Below are 21,733 nucleotides of genomic sequence, written 5' to 3' on the forward strand. Positions count from 1 at the left end.
CAGGATTTTGGACCTGATGAACAAATGTTTTTTGTGTTTTCCTCAGGTTGGTGAAAAGGCTGTGTGACCACCGCATCTCTCAAGTAATGTGTGGGAATCAACACTGCATCGCACTTTCTAGAGGTGTGAAAGGCACAATCTCTTCATAATACACGATTATATCACTCTTTAGATCTGGAATCTCATATCCACACACTGTACATTCAAACTGATTGCAGTTCACATCTGGTGTCAGAATACACATCTCAAATTCTTCTTGAGAGACAAATTGTGTTTATTTTCTTTATTTTGTTTATGTTTATGTTGAGATTGGAGATGGTTCGGGGTTCGGTGATGGTTGGCTGTAGGTTTTAGAGGTTATTTTTAGGACTTACAGTTAACAGTGTCCTATGTGCTTTCCAAACTCTTAGATGGCCAGCTGTTCACGTGGGGCCAGAACACCAGTGGCCAGCTTGGACTGGGTAAGGGAGAGCCCAGTAAGCTGTTCCCTCATCCTCTGAAGTCTCTGGCGGGAATTCCTTTGGCACAGATAACCGCTGGTGGAGATCACAGCTTTGCGCTCTCCTTGTCCGGAGCTGTGTTTGGTTGGGGAAAGAACAGAGCTGGACAGCTGGGTCTCAATGATAAACAAGGTAAAAAAAATCAGCTGAATAGAAAGATGCTGTGCACTTTATATTTTTAAAGTGCATTGTGTTTCTAAGACATGAGATGTATTATTATTTATTCCAGTGTAGCATAGTGTTTGTTGCTAATTATAATGTAGAATTAACGTTGCACATAGCACTTACAGTATTGTTTGGGCAATAGAGAAGTGTGTATATTTCACCAAGTACTGTGTGTCTATATAGAGGAAATATACACACTGAACTGAAGTAATACATTGGTGTTTGGCAATGTTTTACCAGCAGTACAGGAAGTGGGTTATTCCTTTGAAAATGGTTTATAAAATGGTTATAGGTGGCCATGTTGAAGCAGAGAATAGTATAAAATGTTTAATTGAAAACCTCTTTTTCTATTTTTTTTTACTTGGCATGATAAAGAAATGATCTATTGGACAGTGAAGTCATGATTTATTACCACATCAATGCTACTGGACTACTGTTAGCTGTGTAGTCCAGTGTTCCCATAAGTCTCACCTTTACATTTGTGGATACATCAGACTTGCAGAACAGGTTGACCTTGTTTATGTTTCCCTTCCACAGATCGTGCTGTCCCTTGCCACATCAAATTTTTGAGATCTCAAAAAGTTGTTTACATCAGTTGTGGAGATGAACATACAGCAGCCCTCACAAAGGTATCAATATAGCTGAACCCTCACCTGTGCTTACATATATAACATATTTTGCTGCCTCTGATGGCATGCCACCAAATCTAAAATAATTCAGTTTGGTCAGTTGTTGGATAATTAGAGTATTTTCTTTTTATACTGTAGTGACCTGCTTCTTGTTATACTGAGCATTTGTTTCAAGAGGACCCTGAAAAATCTAAAACATATTCCAACCAGTCTGTTTAAATCTGCCTAAATAACCCTGACCCAATACCTGATACATGTGCTTTAATAAGCAAGATTACATTGTATTTTCTCTCTGGCAGGATGGTGGCTTGTTTACGTTCGGTGATGGCTCATGGGGTCAGCTGGGGCACGCCTCCACCAATAATGAACTTTTACCCAGACGAGTGCTGGAGCTCATGGGCACAGAGGTGTCCCAGATCGCCTGTGGCAGGTAAAGCTACACAGAGTATTAGGTAACACCTGTACAATCTGATGCAGCTGAATACAATAATCCTGCAGTAAATTATATGTTTGTGAAGTTTAAACTTTGTTTAGAGTGTCAGAAAGGTGTTGATTAAGTTCAATAGTAGGTTAGTGGTGGTGTTTAACTTAAATTGTATTTTCAGTGTTTTATTCACTTACATTTATATACATAAGAGGGAGAGAATATAAGAAACACCACAGCCTTAGCAGTAGAGTTACTGTAGAGAACACATTTCTGAAACAGTGTCAACAAAAACTGAGCATTAAAAGATCACAAATGAATTGCAGGGTAATTTAATTGGCTTAAATTAAGACTATACAGGCATGTATGGCATATGTCCTTCTGCATCTTAAATCTTTCTTTTTCTTTTTGTCAGGCACCACACGTTGGCGTTCGTTCCTTCCTCTGGTATGGTTTATGCATTTGGTTGTAACAGCCATGGCCAGCTGGGTACAGGAGTACTGGGAGATGCCAGAGGCCCATCTCCTGTCAAGACCAGTTTCCTGCATGGACATTCCAATAGAACAGGTAAGGCAGAAGACTGTTTGCTCATTCTATGAGGCTGTTTACGCTTGGTTTTAAAATGCGTTTCGGTGATCCGAACAGAAGTGGACAGTGGAGACACATTGCCGTTCACACCCGTGTCTATCATGTGTCTCCAGGGTGAGAGCTGACCACTTGTGTTCAGATTTCGTTACTGCCTACGTCACTTCCGCTACAATGTCGAAGGGCCCTGCGCAGAGTTATTATGTCAGTCTGTCACCAGAAAAGCGTCAGAGTTGTTTCGTACATTCTAGCTAAGAAAACAGAAATGTTTCAATATCTAATATACATGTACAACTATTCCAACTGTTGAGATTGGTGGGACAAAGTTATTTGGCGTTGGCGTGCTGTGATCAAAACAACCACCATGTCCTGCATTGATGATGTATTTTCCTGTTAAGTCCTTGTCGGGGATCCATCAGGATACATCAGCGTTTATATTACAAAAGATATGCGGTCAAATGCATCCCAGACCATCTCGACAAGTGGTTTGAGTGATCGGATCACAATGCGTCTTCGTGGTCGTTTACACTTGTATTTAACGCTGTCCACTTATGATCCGATCAGCCAAGATGCATTTTAAAACCAAGTGTAAACAGGGTCTGTGGTATAAACTTATACTGTAGTTACCAGATATGTGTGGCTTGAATTACTTTTTTGAAATCTCTGGCTACTATTTAAAACATTTTCCATTTATTAATACTTATGTATTTAGATGTGCGCTCTTTATTTTCTAGCAAGTAAAAGTGACATTTTTTGGAAATGTATTATTTAAAATATTTATTATTTACGACATGGAAAATAAGCAAAGTACAAGTATGACGACTATCATGTGAATTATTTTAAGATTTTCCTCAGTTGCTTGATGCATCTACAATTGATCTATAATTGAACAGCCTTTAACACCACATACTCAGGTTCAAGTTTATTTGTGAAGCACCATGTCATACAAATGCAGGTGAAAAGCAGATACATTAAGGCATCAAAGTGAGTATTTGATTCACTGTTATAAAATGTCGGCCAGCTAACATGTTGTATTTGTCTTTCTTTATCAGATTCAAAACAATATACAGTGACCAAAATAATCTGTGGAGGAGACCATAGTTTCTTATTCTACTCTAATGAACAGGTATGTATGTGACTTGATAAAGTGTTGAGTAATCCCCCTGTTTTTAAGCTTGTTGCCTTATTTATGAATTTTTCATCAGTTGGTCCCCACTATTTGTGTAGTTTGTACATCTTCTGACAATAGTCCCATTGATTCATATCACTCTCTTCACTTTTTGCAGTTCTTCAGTCACAGAATTGATTTGAAGTTAGAAAACATGGATAAATGTGTGATGCAGACAGAAAATCAGGTGTCTTAAGAAGATGAGATGTATTATAAGATAGACGAAGCCAACAATGTTACATATACCATGACTGAAAAAGGTTATACAAATCTACTCCACACACACATCCTTGAGCTGCTGATCTTCTGGGGATTATCAGGATCCTCTATTTAATCTACTAATTCCTTATCCTCTAACCTTACCATCAACACTAGCTGCCTACTGTAAACCCTCAACATTGACTGTAATATAATAGTTTCAACACAAAAAATGCTTTTTAAAGCAAAATAAGATGCATACTTTAAAAACTACACCTAAATAAATCGGTCAATTTAAGTTGCAGCTAATGTGGTATGTATTTTCTTTTTGCCAGTGTTGCTGCACTCCGGTTCATCACTGTCAGCGTTTCACCACAGGGTGGCATTAACGCCTAAACTTTGACCGGTTCATATATCGGCCCTGAAGGATCTATGGAGCAATTGTCTGGTACAAATATGCAACAAATTGCCAGGAATGTCCACTGATAAAGACATAACACACATTCAATCTCTACAACAAAAATATTTAGACCTCAGGCGTGGCCTATTTATTTTATCTTCATGGAGGAAAGAGATGCACAAACCAAGCCAGCTCTGTGCTTTACTGTGCCAAACGCAGTGGAAGTGCCAGCACAAACAATCTTCCAAATGTTTGTAACATTGCTGTTCTGTTTCTGCTTGTCTTCCTCTCTGCAGAGTTCAGCCCCCCCAGAAGACTTCAGAGTGATTAATATCAGTAAAACTCTCTCCCCAATCAATTATGAAAGATTAAATTCGTGGAGGTTAAAACTGATGTACACCACAGATTCTAGTGTCAAAAAGTAAGTAATAAACAATAATTGTTTGAAACGGATTTGATTGTATATTTCAAAGTATTAACTTGTTGTACACCATCAGTTTTAATGGTGATATTGGATTTGCTTGCTTTGATATGTATAGATATTTAACTCAATTTGTATTTTAATGGTCTCTGTACTTGTTGTTCAGTTTAAACTTTTTTATTGTAATGCTCTGTTTTCTGTTTTTGTGCACAGTGATATCATAATACAACTCTCCTCTACGGCTTGCTGGAACGCCAGCTTCTTGGACCAAAGGTACTCGACCCCTTCATGTTTTTTCTGTATCCAAACACTTATTGTAAATGACACAGGAAGTGATGTCTTGGCCTTTTCTCACATCACAGCAGGTTTACGTGTTTTAATGAGAAGGGCAACAGTAAGAATAAGATAAGAAAACCCAGTGATGACTGTGAGGAAACTGGTCTTTACAGCATCAAATGGTCGTAGAATATAGCACTGTAATGGACAAACGAAAGACAGGGTGATATCATGCTTAACCACCCATGCAAGATTTAATCAGGGTAACCTTGATCTTGTGTGCATAACTGTGCTCTCACAATGCACGGCACTTAAGTTCAGGACTGCAGATGTTACACATACACCTGCTGTGTTGATGACAAATGACGTGGATGACAAATTCCATTGCCAGAATAAAACTGCCTTTCTGTGTAGACTGGTTGAAGGCTGTTATCAAAATTAACAACAGCAACCGTAGCATACATAAAAAGGTTAGTCTCTTTTCGGAGGTGGTCTATGTTGGTGAGCCTCCACCAATTAAAGTACCAAAAAAAATGCACTGAATATGGTTGCAGCAAGTGCAAATTGCAGTGTGCTGCTGGATTTCCAGTGTTTGTCCTCCTCGCTTTGCATTTCACACAATACACCTGACTGTGGTGAGGATCAGTAGGTATTTTATTAGTGTCTTTATTAAAGCTAGCTGCAAGTAATGATTATTTTCATTATTGATTAATCGTTTTGTCAAAAAAAATGTCAGAAAATAGTGAAAAATGTCCATCATCATTTCTTAGAGTTCAAGGTGACATCTTCAAATGTTGTGTTTTATTTGACCTACAGTCTAAAATCCAAAGATATTCAGTTTATAATCTTTTATGACACAGAAAAGCTTCAAATCTTCACATTCAAGAAGCTACAACCAGCAAATTTTTAGCATTTTTGCTATTTTTAGCATTTTCTGTATATTGACTAATTGGTTAACCAACTAATCGTTGCAGCTCTAGTGTCATTTACATTCGTTTTTCATCATATAGATACTGGCATGCTATCCAGACATGTTCACCTAAATAAAAATGAAGAGGAAGTGTACAGTACTATGATACTAAAAACCAATGAAGCTGAATGCACAGACTCGTATGTCAGCAAAATTCTTGAGAACCGATTCACCAGCAACCTCACAGGATCTACTTGGTTTACTTGTCACATGCTCTCACTCGTGTTATGTCATCTTATCCATCAAACATGCTGATCATCAGGGCTGAGAAAGATGCTATCTTTTTGGTCACTGAGACCTGTGAGACTCCAGATTTCTTTGACAGTCAGCCTGTGCGGGTGGTTTTTGAGGACAGACTCATCAGCAGATAGTTATCGTGTTCGGGGAATGAGCTTTGGAGACCATGAAGGACCGTTTTACTCTACTCCCTCCCTTGAAACTCAGAAGGAGTTATCGAGACTGTCGGCAAAGCTTCTAAAGCCACTGTTACATGTGACAGAGATGACAGATGACTTTATTCCACAACTTTAAGGAGTTACATGTGTACAACTGCGCATACGGGAAAAAGAAACAGAAAAATTAACTTTTTTTTTTTTTGCAGAAGACATCTGGGCATGTCACAGTAAGAAAAGCACAGGTGTCAATAATAATTAATAATCAGTAATACTTGTGCGTTTCTACTATGACAAGTTAAAACGTCTGCTGTGAGGAAAGGCTTAAGAACAGAAACAGCAGCTGAAGTTAAACACTGGACGAACACAATACAATAGAAATTGGAATCTTGAATCTAGCCATTATTATCTTAATAAATATATCAAGATTAGTTCTTTATTTCAATGCATTTTTGGCTTTGAAAAGTTTCTCTGTTTTGACAGTGCTTTGTCATATCACATAGTATCTTAACCTCCTTTAATAGCTTGCTTCTGTCTTCCTAAAACTTATGACAAACCAGTGTATAATGGTCAAATTATGAGTACCACACTTACCTTTAAACTGGTTTCCTCTGTCCACAGGGCTAAAAAAGTAACTTTTCAAAAACAAAATAATGATAATAATAAACTTTATTTATATAGCTTTCATATCATAAAATGCAGCTCAAACTGCTTAGAGATAGAAAGATACAATAGAAATCAGTAACACAGGTATTAAAAACAGGAGACACAAGGAGCAAAATGTACAAATAAAAATCCTAAAGATACAGAAAAAAATAGGATAATACTAGTAATAAAAACAAGTTGATAATGGTAAAGACAATCTTAAGATATAAAAAGCAGAAAACAAGTATGAGAAATATAAAATAAATATCAAATAATAACAATGGTGTTAAAAAAGGTGGAATTCATTAAAAGCAAGATCATAAAAATATGTTTTGAGCTGTTTCTTACAACCATCAACAGAGGTTGCTTGTCTTATTTATTATGGGACTTTGTTCCAAACCTTTGGTGCATAAAACAGAAAACTGCTTCACCATACTGTTTGTAATTCATTTTTGGTATATTGAGCAAGCCGACACTAGACGACTTAAGGGAACAGTTTGGAACGTACTCAGATAAACAATCAGTAAAGTAAAAGAATTTTAAAATCATCCTCAACATTACAGGTAGCCGATGTAATGATGCTAGAACTGGTGTGATACTCTTTTCCTTGTCTTCACTATCACTATTGAACAGCCTGTAGGATCACTGTGCTCCTCATCATGCCAATCCTGTAGATGCATTTCCTTTTTACTGTAAGATAAACTTAAAATTTAATGTACACTGTATTTGTATCTGCCCATGAGCTTTGGGGTGTGATGTAGTTGCTTGGCTACACCACACACAGCAAGTGTCGTCCTCTCCGGTGTTACATTTGGGATCCAGAACAGCTCATATCGTTCTTAATTTAAAGTAAAGCTGCCAGAGTTCAGTGAGTGCTCATGGCTCATATTCACTGTTCACTGGAATGTAGCACAACCGCTGTGCTATTGACATCAGTGTTATTTGTTTGGCAAACAGTCTCCGCAAGATCAGATCTGATGTGTTTGTTTTATGACTAAATAAAAGCTGTGCTACGAGACTGTGAAGGCTTACACTGTAAATAGTTGCCGCCAGTCACGTTGAGGATTCTGTCGGCTTTTTTGGAGGTGATGCCGTGGGCGCGTCCATCAGTTAGTACTCTCTGTCCCCGGCTCTGAGGCTGAAGAGGAGATCTGCTTAGGGATTGGCTTAAATACCTTTAGCCTGTGTGTTCACCTAACAAGCATTGCTCATATCGGTGTGTGTTGATGCTGGGAGTGTTGAGAATTAGCACACCCACCCTGGCTCACAGCTGACGTGCCAAATGACAGGTTGGAATAGATTTGTGTTTAATCCAAAGCAACGTCTGCCTTTTATACCGAGGCTTCACAACAAAAGTCCCTGAATCTGAGCTCTGGTCTATTTTTATCCTGTTAGTGATCACTGGAACATTATAGGTAGTCTAGACAATCATATGTTTGTTTGCTTTCTCAGTGATGACGCCCACTTCAAAACCAATCCAAAGATCCCAGGAATTGATCTCAACTCTGTCAGAATGCTATTTGAGACGCTCAGCAAACCAGCCTTCTCTGGACTTCTGGAGCAGGTATTGGCCAATAGTGTATTCATAAATTAATGTGTACAAGGAAGTAAAACGTCTCTGTTAACATCCAAACTCAACTTCCTGCATTCCAAGGACACGGACATGCGGTACGTTTTGGATGTTAACAGTGTTTTCCCCTCTGTTGTCTCACTTTTTTTTAAATCTGATCTCAAGTGATAATAGAGAAAGATAACATTTGTGAATCCTTATGTAGTCTCAGTGTCCCCTACACGTACTCTTCCACTCACTCTCCGTCAGGAAACTTAATGATAATATCTTTAAAGCTGGTCGCCTGTGGTGACAATCCTATGGAAAATGATCCCCTGACTCCGCAGTTCTACGAAGCGTTTTAGCAGCTCTCAGCCTGCAGCTTTACTGTTTTGGTTCACGTTCACTGCTCTCAGCAGAGTTCTTTTCCTCCCGTACCAGACAGCTGTTTTCAGCAAAAAAAAAAAAGCTCTGATGAATTCCCAGTACTCTACCTACCCGACACCAAATGGCAGACAGACAAAGTTAGCGACTAGCTGGTGAACATATTTGAGCATTTGGTTGCTGAAGAGGCAGATATTTTTAAAACGAGAGCGACTATTTGGTTTACATTTGCCAGATGGGTAGAAACAAAACTCCTCTTCTTGCTCTGTTTGCTGGATGTGTAAATAAGTAACTTTTGCCAACACGTTCCCCATAACAACTTCATAAGGTGAAAACACTCTCACCAAGCACTTTATTATGAACACCTGTGCAATCTGATGAAATCCAATGCAACAACTCTGCCATAAATCCTACTTTTATGAAGCTTATACATTTTCAGTTTTTGTTGACATCGTCAGAAAGATGATAATTCTACTTTATGTTTATTATGTAGGTCATAGTGGGTGGTGGTGGTGTACTGGAGTCCTCATGTATGTTAGTGGATGGACAAAATATAATGAACATAAAGTAGAATTAACACCTTTCTCATGATGTCAACAAAAACTGAAAGTGTATAAGCTTCGTAAATGTAGAATTTATGGCAGAGCTGTTGTATTGGATTACATTAGATTGCACAGGTGTTCCTAATAAAGTGCTCGGTGAGTGTGTGTCAGTTACGTTTTGTGAACAACTTTCCAATGAATGCAGATTTAAAGCAACCGATTTATGATAGTCTCACAAAACGAGACAAAAATGTCTTAGTCTCGCTTTAAGGAGTTGTGTATTACGAGTTGCTATGGAGAAAACATTTAATATCAAATCTAAATCACAAATCTCCAAACACAAAGTTATTTTGAGAGCCATTTGTATCAATCAAAACCATAGAATTTGATTTTAGGAGACAACATTTCCAAATACCTAAACTTATGAATCAGATTTAATACAGAGTGAAGATTCAAATCATCTCCCAGTTTGTGTTTTTGTCATCTTAATGAAGCAGTTAAAGGAGAAGCATCTGGGCTTTTATACATATCTAGCTTGTGGTTAAAAACATCCATGTCATAAGTGAATATTCAGCTTGTTTTGAAAGCACATCAAGTTCTGCCACAGCTACATGGCACAAACTGCAGGACTGAGTCATAATCTCTAACATTAGCTCAGTAATGTTAGGTTTAGGATTCATGTGCTCAATCCAACATGATTTATAATCTGTGTGTTGACTGAGGCCGCGTTCCAAACCACTAAAAGCTTCTCCCAAATTTTAGTGACCTGATATTTTTGACTGATATTTTTCTACAGCTGTCTACTTGAGCTAAGTTGTTTTGGAATTGGAAAATATCTCATAAATGTATACTTATGGTGCAGACACACAGACTCCGACGAGGACGCACCGGACCACTGAACGCTCCAACCGGCGGGCAACATGCTGCGAGTTGGGCGGTGCTCTGCCGTACACTAAATTAAAATAGGCAATGTAGTAACAGAATCTGGATTCATATTTGATCAGCACTGCAAAGTTTGATAGTTTGATCTGAGTTTCGTGAGCCGACCGTGTTGCGCTGGATGGACCTCAATTGCACAAAGTTGAGGTCGAGTGGTGATTATGCAAATTCAGATGCCGTGCCGTATCCATGATGCACTGTGCGGCCGGGTTTCCTGCTCTCTGAGATCCGTCGACTTGATATCAGTCAACGGATCCAGTGTGTCTGCACCATTACACATCATAGTGCAGTAAATTTCAATTAAGTTAATCAATAATGACAAAATATATATTGATTCTGATTCTGATATTGTTTCATTGAGCTGTTCTGTTATTCAGTCCTACGTCTCTTCGCTCTTTCTATGTCCAAATGTCTATTTAGGCCACCAAGAGTTTCGAGAGTCTGTTGATCCCCCAGCTGCCGCGCTCTCCTCCTGATGTCGAGGCCATGAGGATCTACCTCATCTTGTCTGAGTACCCGGCCCTGCAGGACTCCAAGAACTACATCCGCCTCACCATCCCCCTGGCAATGGCCATCCTTCGGCTAGACGCCAACCCCAGCAAAGTATTGGGTATCATATATGCATGCACACACTTCTTTTTTTTTTTTTTTCTTTTTCAAATTACAATTGGTAGCTAATAACGGAGCATATCACGACATGTCACACCACACCATGTGGTGACGCCATGACACACACCATGACACCATGACAGACCACATCAGTCTTAATGACGACATCTACAGAATGTCAGTGTCCTCGTCCACATCCATGTCAACTATCCCCAGATAAAAACACACCACCAGACAAGAAAATGGTTCTAGAAACTGTAAGCTTATTGGTAATTAAATTTACATTTTAAACAAATATCTGTCAAATTTGGTTATTAGAGAGTTTAAAAAAAACGGCACATTACTGTTAAGAAATAAACTTTTCACTGGTCTCTGGTGAAAAACTACATAATGACAACATTGTTTCTAAATGCCCTCAAACGTATCTTTTGCACATCTGTACTGCAGTTTCTTGTTACTTATAGGTCAACATATACGCTGATTCCTTCATATCTTTGATAAGCTAATATTGATTGATAATATCGGACAGGTGATTAATCGGTTGGGCTCTACTTTGACTGATCTAATGTAAAATTTTCCTTAAGTATTTTGCAAGTTGTTGTAAATGACTTTTCCAAACACCTGCCGGCATTTAGCCTGGCTACATATCTTATTCTTTCACCAGACTCTGTCACATATGTACATGAGATATGACAGAATAAAACTCTGGTTTATAGACTTAAAGGGTCCCTGTGGCGTTTTCTTGGAAACAAAGTTACATTTACAATGAGTGTTAATCACCAAAACACATTGTATGTATTCTCGAGGTCACTCTCTAAGTGTTAAATGCATTTTCTTCCTTATAAAACATTTGCAAATCTGATTTTTTCTAAAAAGTACTTTAAACCCTGCAAAGTTAGTGTCCATGTTTACTATCTTACAGTCTGACACTATGGGCAGGAAAATGTATGTGTCAACCGCATGCTTTCATGCAGGCATGTGCATCCTCGTGTGCATGCACAATGCAAACAAAATGGGAACCCATTCATAAAAAAACTGCCTCATATCGCTACTGGAGGTCAGAAACTCCACAGGGTACCTTTAAGGCCAGTGGTGTGCTTGAAACTAAGTAGTTTGTCCTTGTGTTGTCCACATTAACCAGCAGGGCAATTTGTACTGTACATACAAAAAATGACAAACACACTTGCTGGTGTGTGAAGTGAGTGTGAATTGTATCCCCCAATTTCAGCGTCAGAAAGGTTTTGGCTGAGGGGGTTTCCGACGATGTTCACCAATCCAACAAGCACTTCGTTACTTACACATTTGCACACTCACAATGGACGGTGCTTTTACACATTCATTGCCCATGTGTAGAAGCACCTGCTAATGAATACTAGAAGTAGATGCTATTGTGCACACAAACATATTTACAACTGGAGGCAGGTAGAACAACTTCTCACACAACTAATTCTATTACAATATTGCCAGTCATTTAATTTTACTTTATTCTTTGTCCCTGCAGATAACTGGTGGAGTTTAGTGGATTGCAGTGTGTTTACCAGAATGGTCGACATGTATAAGAGCATCGTTGTGTTCATGCTAATGGCTGGCAAGACCCTGCTCGTACCAGTGTTCTATGAGAACTATTTTCTCGCCACACTAAGGCTGCTGGAGAAACTCCACAAGGTATTTACAAAGGTCACCTGCTGCTCCTGTAAACAAGCCATGAATTCTGTATTGTTCCTCAGTACAATACGAGGAGGAAATGCTGTGTTGTTCCTGGTCAAATTGTTCTTGGTAGCTGTTGAGATGAACTGTACTTTGCCAGTTCCTGGAGTTGAGGCAGGTGTTTGTTCCATGTTACCAGGTCAACTTAAAGGCCCAACATGTGGAGTACAACCGCTTTTATATCCCTGACATCACCAGCCTGGTGGACATCCAGGAAGACTACCTCAAGTGGTTTCTGAGTAAAGCTGAAATTGTGAGTACTGAAATTCTCTGACTGTAGTTTGAAGTCTTTCATTACCTTGTTACTTGACGTCTGCTGATTCTGACCACACACACACACACACACGTGCGTGCGCGCTTAGAGCAGCATATTCAGGATTTAGCTGTGCTGCTTTTAGCTCATGTTATTCTCAGTGTCTGCAGAGATGGTGAGGAATTTTATTCATGGCTGCTTCTGTAAGGAGGGTGTGTCGCTGTTTGTTAGTCCTTGGTTTTCCCATGAGTGTCTAAGTTGACAGACATGCCTTTATGACTCACTGGACATGGAGGGGAAGAGAATTTTTAAACAATTTTAACTATTGTACACTTTGAATAATGTCACACAAGTTAACCTGTTTTGCTTTCTCTCTCATTTTGTTTTCTAGAAAATGGGATCATCCCCTTCACAGGTACTTGAATTAACAATTGACCTCAAACATGTCAAAGTTAGATATTTGATTTGTTCCACCCTTTTATAACATTATTCTGTTTTTTCCCTGCAGAGTGACTTCCCCCCAGTGAACCTATGTGCCTATCCGTTCATACTGAACGCTCAAGCCAAGACAACCATGCTGCAAACTGATGCTGAACTGCAAATGCAGGTACGATGTGGGTTTAACTTGACGTAACCTCTTAACATGCACCAGGTCGCCGGCGACCTGCTTTAGACAGTTGTAAGCGGTTTAGCATCACGCAGTAATGACTAAAAGCAATTGGCACAATTTGGCCACTTGGAGACATTTTGGAGAGGTTTGGGGACACCAGTGACACCACCAAACTAAAAAGTTTCCGTAAGGTTACGCCTAGAGGTCTGGAATTATATACAGGTGTGGTTGACAAGATGTGGAAAGTATGTGGTGGTTTGCATAGTTCTGACATAAAGCATTTCCTAGTTATTGTTGTTCAAATATGACTCATTATAGACGAGGACCAAAAACACTTTTTTGAGCCTTATTTGAACTGATGTAGTTTTGGTTGTGTTTTAGCTACATGCTAAACAAGCACATCTCAAGAAACTAGAAGATGTCACCTTTCAAATGAAGCCTAATACATGCATTTTGGCCTTACAGTTCTTCTGTTATAAGCTTTTTCATTTGGGTATGCCAAATAGATACAAAAAGGGTGGATGTTAAGAGGTACAACTTTTAAAACAAAACTTAAAACTCTGTTTTTCAAACTTGTATGTACCTAGAAACTTTGATTGTATTTTAACCTCACCTACAGTATTAATTGTCATTTTATTTACTGTCAATTTTATGAAATTCAAATATTTTTCTTTGATATTTCTTTCTCTTTTTTATTTTATGGGTTTTTTTTATTATTATTATTATCTTTGATAATGTGATTTGTTAAAATGTGATTTGTTAAAAATAGAGAATTTTATGTAATTCTTCTCATTGAATGACATCTTACTCTCTATTTGACTTTGACTAAAGCATCTCTCCTCTCTACATGCGACCGTAACCTAGATGGCAGTAAGCGGTGCAAACCTACACAATGTCTTCATGCTGCTCACACTGGAACCCCACCTTGCGAGGAATCCTTACCTGGTGCTCCATGTGCGCAGGAACCATTTAGTAAGTGACACGCTACGAGAGCTCACCATGTACTCTGACGTGGACCTCAAGAAACCGCTCAAGGTGAGAACCAGGCGTAAGCTTTGTCTCCCACAGAGAAGTAACATTTTTTCCACAAACGTCTGCACTTTCTTGTCATCTCTCCTCTTATCTTTTATCTCTTCCCTGCCTCCAGGTGATATTTGACGGAGAGGAGGCTGTGGATGCAGGTGGAGTAACTAAAGAGTTCTTCCTGCTGCTGTTAAAGGAGCTGATGGATCCTGTGTACGGGATGTTCACTCATTACAAAGAGTCCAACCTGCTGTGGTTCTCAGACAAAGTAAGATATAGACACACAGATGAAGCAAAAAGATTCAGAAGACAGTTTTTCCATTTGCTAAACTTATTAAACCTACTTACCTACAATTTAACAGTAGATACGTTTATTTAAAGTGTAAAATCTCAGAAGTCTCAGTACACGTTACAAGAAGGTAGTTCACATTATAGATAAATAGATTCTAACACATTGAAACACATAAAACAAAATAAAAATAACAATTCAAGACAGAACAGAAACTAGTACTAAGGAAAGTAGAGCTTTTGCAAACAGTTTAAAGTGGGCCATATTATGAAAAACTCACTTTTTCAGTGCTTATGTGTTTTCAATGTATGTGTTTGGGTCTCTGATGAGCCTACCAGCACAAAAATTGTGAAATAAGACCACCCAGTCAGTTTGGTGTGGGCTGGCTTGCTCTGTACTCTTGTGATTCAACAAGCCATTCAGATTCGATGCCCTTTCTTATGTCACATGGGGTGAAGCTAGGCTAAGCTAAGCTAAGGGTGAAAAGGGGTATAATATGGCCCCTTTAAGTATTTAACTGAAGGCGAGTGAAAATAAAAAGGTTTTTAGTCTTGATTTAAAGGTCTCTGTAGTCTGAGTGTAGTAAATTATTCCACAGTAGTCAAGCTTGGTATGAAAATGCTTTGCAGCTGTTTATTAATATTTTAATAAAAAGTGAAAACTTGAAACAGATGAGCTTTTTGAAACCTTTTTATAACAGGAAGTGCAGTCATATAAGTTGTTTCAAATTCTTGACCATGGAAACAGGAGTTTGACAAAATAAAATATCAACTCAATGTCCCTTTACTACCTTTTCCGGATCTTTCAGTCCCATCAGATGAAGTCTGCTCAGTTGTTGTTCAGCCATGTGATTAAGCGATTGTACAAAAGTGTATTAAACCTTAATGCGCCACCACAGAAAGGTAATTACTGCCATTTCATAAGAAAATGTGAAAATAAGTATTTTAAGTGAGTCTTGGTATCTAAAACCAACTGTAGCACGTTTTTGTTAGTTTTAAAGTGATAACATTAGAGTTTAAGCATTTTAATGTCAACTTGAAACAAAGTAGAGTCAAACAGTCGCGAGAAAAACTTCTCACAGCTGCATAAAATGAAATGCTGAGCATTTCCCTGTTGAGAAAAGCAGACATTTTTCTGCTAAACTGTCTTTGTTACACTCTTTTAAATTCCAAGGTAAGTTTGTCTGGTGAGCTCCTCCTACGCTGTGAAAGCTCGGCAGTGACAAGACATCAGTCTGTTTTTGACATGAGAGAAAATGTGCCTGGAAGGTTTTTCTAAAGCTCAAAATGGATTTACCATCTGTTACTTAGAAGGCAGTTTAGAGTTTGGCGTCATTATTTCAGTAACTCAGATGACCTTTTGTTTGGAAGTTATTTAACATGCTTTGTTTTTTATACTTGATAGCAGTAAGCCTATAATGGATCTGCAGACTGGTTGCTTTGGCTTTTATTTGACCTGCTGCTGTGTTTTCCAAGAACAGCTGCGGTTTCTGGCGTTACACATAGTGATATGTCACTGGGAACATTCAAGTTTACAAAACACCACCCTCTATCAGGAGACGTGTCTTTGAACTTTGATAGAGATCCAACAATGAAACAGAAAAAAATTTCAGCTCCTTTTTCAATGACCATTTTGTCAGTCAAAGCAAGATCGAATCACTCCTTTTTTTTTTCTCACTATTTATTTTCAACCCATATAAACACGAGTTGTAATAAAATAAATTGCAGGAGAATCTTAAATACCTACACCTCTTAAAATAGAGTTTGCCAAGGACAAAATGAGGGTCATATAAAAAAAAAAGTGCATTTATGTGTAATAATAATGAAACTTTATTAGTGGAAGGGGCTTGTTCACCACACCGACTTGTTTTGTATTAAATGTTTTATTAAAATGTTTCAGTTAACCAGCTGCTTTACTTTGTAGAAATAGCAGCACAGCTAAAAGATGGTAGAATATTTACCATGAGTCTAATCTAATAGGCTAAAAATGTTAAAACATGTGGGATTTTTTTCTGGTTAGTTTAATCAGAGCTCTAATGTTTTGAAGATGCTGGGTTTTGAGAGATCATCAGTTTCAAGGTTTCATGGTTTTATTGTCATTCCAACACATTGTAGATGTAAAGGAACAAAATTCACATTACTCAGATCCTGGTGTAATAAGATATAAAAAACACACATGAAAATCACTCAAAATATGGCAATAAATAACGGAAAATACCAAATAATAATAATAAAACACCAAAGTATAAATAAAGTATATAAAGTACCAAGTAATAGCAGTTATGTTCAAACATGTCACTTTGTCGGAGAGACGGCAAGAAAGATAATCATTTTCTTGTCTTTGTCTCCAGTGTTTTGTGGAGCACAACTGGTTTCACCTGATCGGGATCATCTGTGGTCTGGCCATCTATAACTCCACAGTGGTGGATCTCCATTTCCCTCTGGCTCTCTATAAGAAGCTGCTGAGTGTGGTGCCCACGCTGGAGGACTTCATGGAGCTTTCGCCCACCGAGGCCAGGTAACTGTGGTGTTTTCCCGTTTGCTGCACCTGTTTCAAGCAGTTTATCTTGACTGTGTTCATGTTTTTGGTAACTCTAGTGGTTCAAAGTGGGAACATGTTTAATAGGATTTTGTTTTATTCTTTTAAAGGGGACATATCATGCACATTTCCAGCTCCGTATTTATATTTTAGGGCTCTACTAGAATGTCTTTGCATGATATACAGTTAAAAAAAAAAAAAAGCTCCTGTCTCTTTAAGGCCCCCCCCTTCCAATGAGCCCACTCTGTTTGGATTGGTCAGTTTCAGGAAGCTTGGGGGACATCCGGCTCAGGAGACTATGTAAACAAACAGTAGTAGTAAGATTTCATGTCTTTTTCTTGTTCTTTACTTGAAATGGAAACTTCTTAAATACATCTGTACATGTTCGAGCCTGAATCTGATCCGAAACACGCGAGTGGACAACTCGAACAACCTGCGGAACAATCTTAGCAACAAAGTCTGTCGAACAGATGACCGTTTGTGAGCATGTGTGAACAATCTGATGTCATCATTAGGAAGAAGTAGATGTTACGTTGCAAACGAAGCCTGTAGCCCTGGCTTTTGACTTGCAGGGAGCATTTTTACAAACGTTCACCTCAAGTTTAGGAAGTTTGACCATGTTTAAAAAGCAGGTCCATTATTTATTTATTTTTTTTAGGTTTTTATATTATTCTGTAGCTTCCCAGTAGTGTTCCATATGTGTTCAAATGTGAAAACTCAAATCTTGGTGGAAGTACATATGTTTTAGCGTTAAAATGTTATTTTCTGAAACCCTTCCAAAAACTTTGTCCCACATGACCTGACGCAGGTTTCTGCATGATGATGTTGCTACATATAAACTGATATAGACCACCTAGCCGTTCTAGACAGTAGCCACAGAGACGGACTGAGCACTCTGCTAAACGTGCTAACAGACACACACTCACTGTAGCTGCTACTCAAAGTTAAAAAAAAACAAACTCTGAGCTCTCCTCACGCCAGTAAACGGCTCCGGATCAGAGCAAAATCCGGTGTGACTCGCGGGTGTTATTTGTCCTGGCTAAGGTGGTGGTGGTGGGGGGGGGGGTGGGCATCAGCACTCTAACCCACGTCACTACTTTTCACTAATGTCTGAGTGGGTGTTTCCATTTGAACATCCCGGAAAAGAGCGCAGATGGAGTTGGCTTTTAACAGACATCTGACATCATAACACTATAAAAAGAAAAACAGAAAATCAAAAAAAGGATGATACGTCCCCTTTAAAAAGCTATAACGCAGCAGAGCTCAAACACACATAAAAAAAATTCACTCTGCAAGTTTGTCATCAGGGCACAACAGTGTGTCACCCACTTACATAACCAGTCTGGGTTTTTTTTTTTTAATACTTGTGAAAGTTATTGTCTCTGGGAAACGCCTTTTCATTGAATTTGGAGCAGGGTGGGTAAGCATTTCCTCAGCGTCTAATTGTCTCCAGTTGTAAACACAGAGAAGTGTTCGCACTATTGATTTTTAAAGATTAGCCCTCTAAACAAGTCGGGCAGCTCAGCCTGTAGAGAAGCTCAACTTTGAGGGACATGATCCTGAAAAACTCTTAATGTGCTGCACTTTGATTTTGACTGTTGTTAAACTTTGAGCTGAACTCCGGACCGTGGTCACCTCGCACTGACAGAAGAAGAATATTAGATGAATATAGATGAACTAGCTTTAATCTGTGATAAAGATTCAGATTAATCTCATTTGTATTGTTAAGATTGATTTCTTTAGTTTTTTTTAATTACTGGAAAGTTATTTCAGTCTGTATTTTTGCAAGACAATGATATTTCACCCACTTACTTCACTAATTAGCATTTCCTCTGCCAGCTCTACTTGTCCTCTTTCCATGTTTCCTGTGTTTCTGGTTGGTAAATATCCAGCATGCTATTCGCAGGAAACATAACACAACACTCCCTGTGAGTCACTTTCCGTTATGAGCTCTTATTGTTAACACTTAGCCTCTGAACTAACAGACAGTTTTTGGGGGTTCCCTGTTTATTTGATCCATGGTGCTTCAGGACAGGCACAGCTGATCCCTGGCTTTTGTTCAAAATAACAGTGAAACAGGGATTTTAAACCTGAGATGGAAAGTGAATGCACGAAAATATCAAAAAGAGCAGCACTTGAAGACTGAGAGCGACTTATTAGTTTCTCATCTCAAATAGAACATCTGGCCTTTTGTTTGTTTTGTTTTTTTTACCACGCTTTTCCTTACTGTCATGATTTGTTAATAGTGTTTCTCCTTCTTGACATTAATTCCTTTGGTTTATTCTTCTGTAGGAGTCTACAACAACTTCTAGACTATGAAGGAGGTGATGTGGAGGAGACATTTCTTCTCAACTTTGCTGTAAGTGTAACTTTTCAGCTTTTACCCTGATTTAAGCCAGCAAATATAAACGAGATCGAAAACATGTTAAATTATGAGTAAACTCTCAACAACTTCTACACTTCACTCCTGCAAAAATCACTTATGACCACATGCACTTATGACCAAAATTAAATACATTTTAAAAGATTATATGTATGTGTATAAATGTATATGATAAAACTAAATGAAGACCTGTTAGACATTTAAAAGCAGTGGAACGATGCTGGTAAATGACGTAACAGATTGCACAGATGGCTACGACTGTTAAACCCTGATTCAATTCAGTGTAATTCAATTTTATTTATATAGCGCCAAATCATGACAAAAGTTATCTCAGGGCATTTTTCACACAGAGCAGGTCTAGACCGTACTCTTTAATTTACAGAGACCCAACATTCCCACATGAGCAAGCACTTGGCAACAGCGGAAAGGAAAAACTCCACTTTAACGGGAAGAAACCTCGAGCAGAACCGGGCTCTTGGTGGACGGCCATCTGTCTGGTTGGGTTGAGAGAGAAAGAGGGAGATGGAGAGGGAAGAGAGAGACACAGAGAAGCATAATAACAATAACGACGATAATAATAATAGAAATATTACTAGTAATAATAGATGGCAGCAAGAATGAAGGATTGCTTAAATCTTAAAGTTTTTCTTTGCAACTTTGGCAACTATTTTGATTTGATTTGAAGTCATTTTTCATGCAAAGCTACCAAACATTTCCTGGTTCCAGCTTCTCATATGTGATGATTTGCTGTTTTCTTTGTCATTTATGACAGTAAATTGAATATCTGAAGGTTTTGGACTGTTCAGACAAACTGAAAAACTTCAAATTCACTCTTTTATAACATTTCATTCACTAAATGATTAACGGACTAACCAAGAAGATATACTTGCTAGATAATAATTGTCGGTTGCAGCTGTAGACTCAACTCAAACCTCAGGTGTTTGAGTTGAATGAGGTCAATCTCAGATGTAAAACTGTGTCGTCACCTCAGATCACCAGGGAGAACTACGGGATGACAGAAGTCAAGGAGCTCATCCCCGGAGGAGAGCACATCAGCGTGGACAAAAACAACAGGTGAGACAAATCAAACACAGGATGTACTGTGTGTAATTTAAGCTGACATGTTAGATTCATCAGTTCTTCGTTTGAAATCACCTTGTTTTTGGCGCATTTTAAATGCTCCTTTTCTCTCTGTGAGCGATAAACAGATGACTGTGAAGGTTTTTTAAATATATTTTTCTCTGAACACGTAATAATATTCAGTGCCAAACAGCTGGCAGCTCGTGTCCCATTGTTCCACCTGAAGGTCACGGCACGTATTGAAAACATAAAAACAAATCAGCGGGTTTGTTTAGCGTCAGTCTACGTGTTTTTCTCCACCATCCCCACCTCGTTCCCTCAGCTCGTCCTTGCTCCGGTGCCGCTGATTGCACGAAGGAGTCCTCGGAGAGTTGTCAGGGCGGGCGGTGTCAACGTGTCTGGCTGCTGGTGTTGAACAGATGGCGAGTTGGCAGTGACCCAAGTCATGCCAGCAAAATCCCCTCAACACTCTGATATAAAAGTGGAATCGGGTGTTGTAGTGTAAAACAGAGCAACAAGGACGTCAGCTTTTCCACAACACACTAAAGGAGAGTTGATTTAGACTGAGGGAGGGTCAGTTTACCAGACAGCAGATGTACGTGTGCCGGTTTGTTATACAACGAAGGTGGCTCGATTTCCTGCGAAACAATATTTTTAAAGCATCTTTCTTCCTTTTGTTAATGCTTTTCCTGTTGAAATAGGAAGTTGTGGCGGTGTGAGAAACAGAAAGTCATCGCTTTTGTGTGGAAATCAAAATTTTGTTTTGTGGGAGAAGTTTAGAGGTGGGATTGTTAAAATATCTGTGATGTTTCTGTTTGATATTCTTAGTTTTTAATTAATCAACTCCTCCTAGTTCATGATGGAGTCTCCAGTGAAATATTTGTTTGCCAGAAAGTAGAAATTAAAGGTGCAGTTTGTAGAATTTAGTGGCATCTTTTCAATTCAATTCAATTCAGTTTTATTTATATAGAGCCAAATCACAACAAAAGTCATCTCAGGGCACTTTTCACATTGAGCCGGTCTAGACCGCACTCTTTAATTTACAGAGTCCCAA

At 38.6% G+C, this 21,733-nt stretch overlaps 1 protein-coding gene across 5 annotated transcripts in view; it reads left to right on the forward strand.

The window, feature by feature from the left end:
- herc3 (HECT and RLD domain containing E3 ubiquitin protein ligase 3) overlaps positions 1–21,733 on the forward strand; it is a 33,560-nt gene that overhangs the window by 3,676 nt on the left and 8,151 nt on the right. The window contains exons 4-22 of one of the 5 annotated variants that reach the window (XM_067584904.1): positions 47–123; positions 411–632; positions 1,203–1,294; positions 1,594–1,724; positions 2,134–2,285; positions 3,356–3,429; positions 4,366–4,490; positions 4,704–4,763; positions 8,226–8,337; positions 10,608–10,797; positions 12,298–12,461; positions 12,643–12,756; positions 13,148–13,171; positions 13,265–13,363; positions 14,231–14,401; positions 14,514–14,657; positions 17,029–17,195; positions 19,509–19,575; positions 20,591–20,673. In XM_067584904.1, coding sequence (XP_067441005.1) covers positions 47–123; positions 411–632; positions 1,203–1,294; positions 1,594–1,724; positions 2,134–2,285; positions 3,356–3,429; positions 4,366–4,490; positions 4,704–4,763; positions 8,226–8,337; positions 10,608–10,797; positions 12,298–12,461; positions 12,643–12,756; positions 13,148–13,171; positions 13,265–13,363; positions 14,231–14,401; positions 14,514–14,657; positions 17,029–17,195; positions 19,509–19,575; positions 20,591–20,673 — 2,268 coding nt within the window. The other 4 variants (XM_067584905.1, XM_067584906.1, XM_067584907.1 and 1 more) reach the window with 4 other exon arrangements.

The sequence above is a fragment of the Thunnus thynnus genome, chromosome 3 (assembly GCF_963924715.1).
Source record: "Thunnus thynnus chromosome 3, fThuThy2.1, whole genome shotgun sequence".
NCBI classification, from domain to species: domain Eukaryota; kingdom Metazoa; phylum Chordata; class Actinopteri; order Scombriformes; family Scombridae; genus Thunnus; species Thunnus thynnus.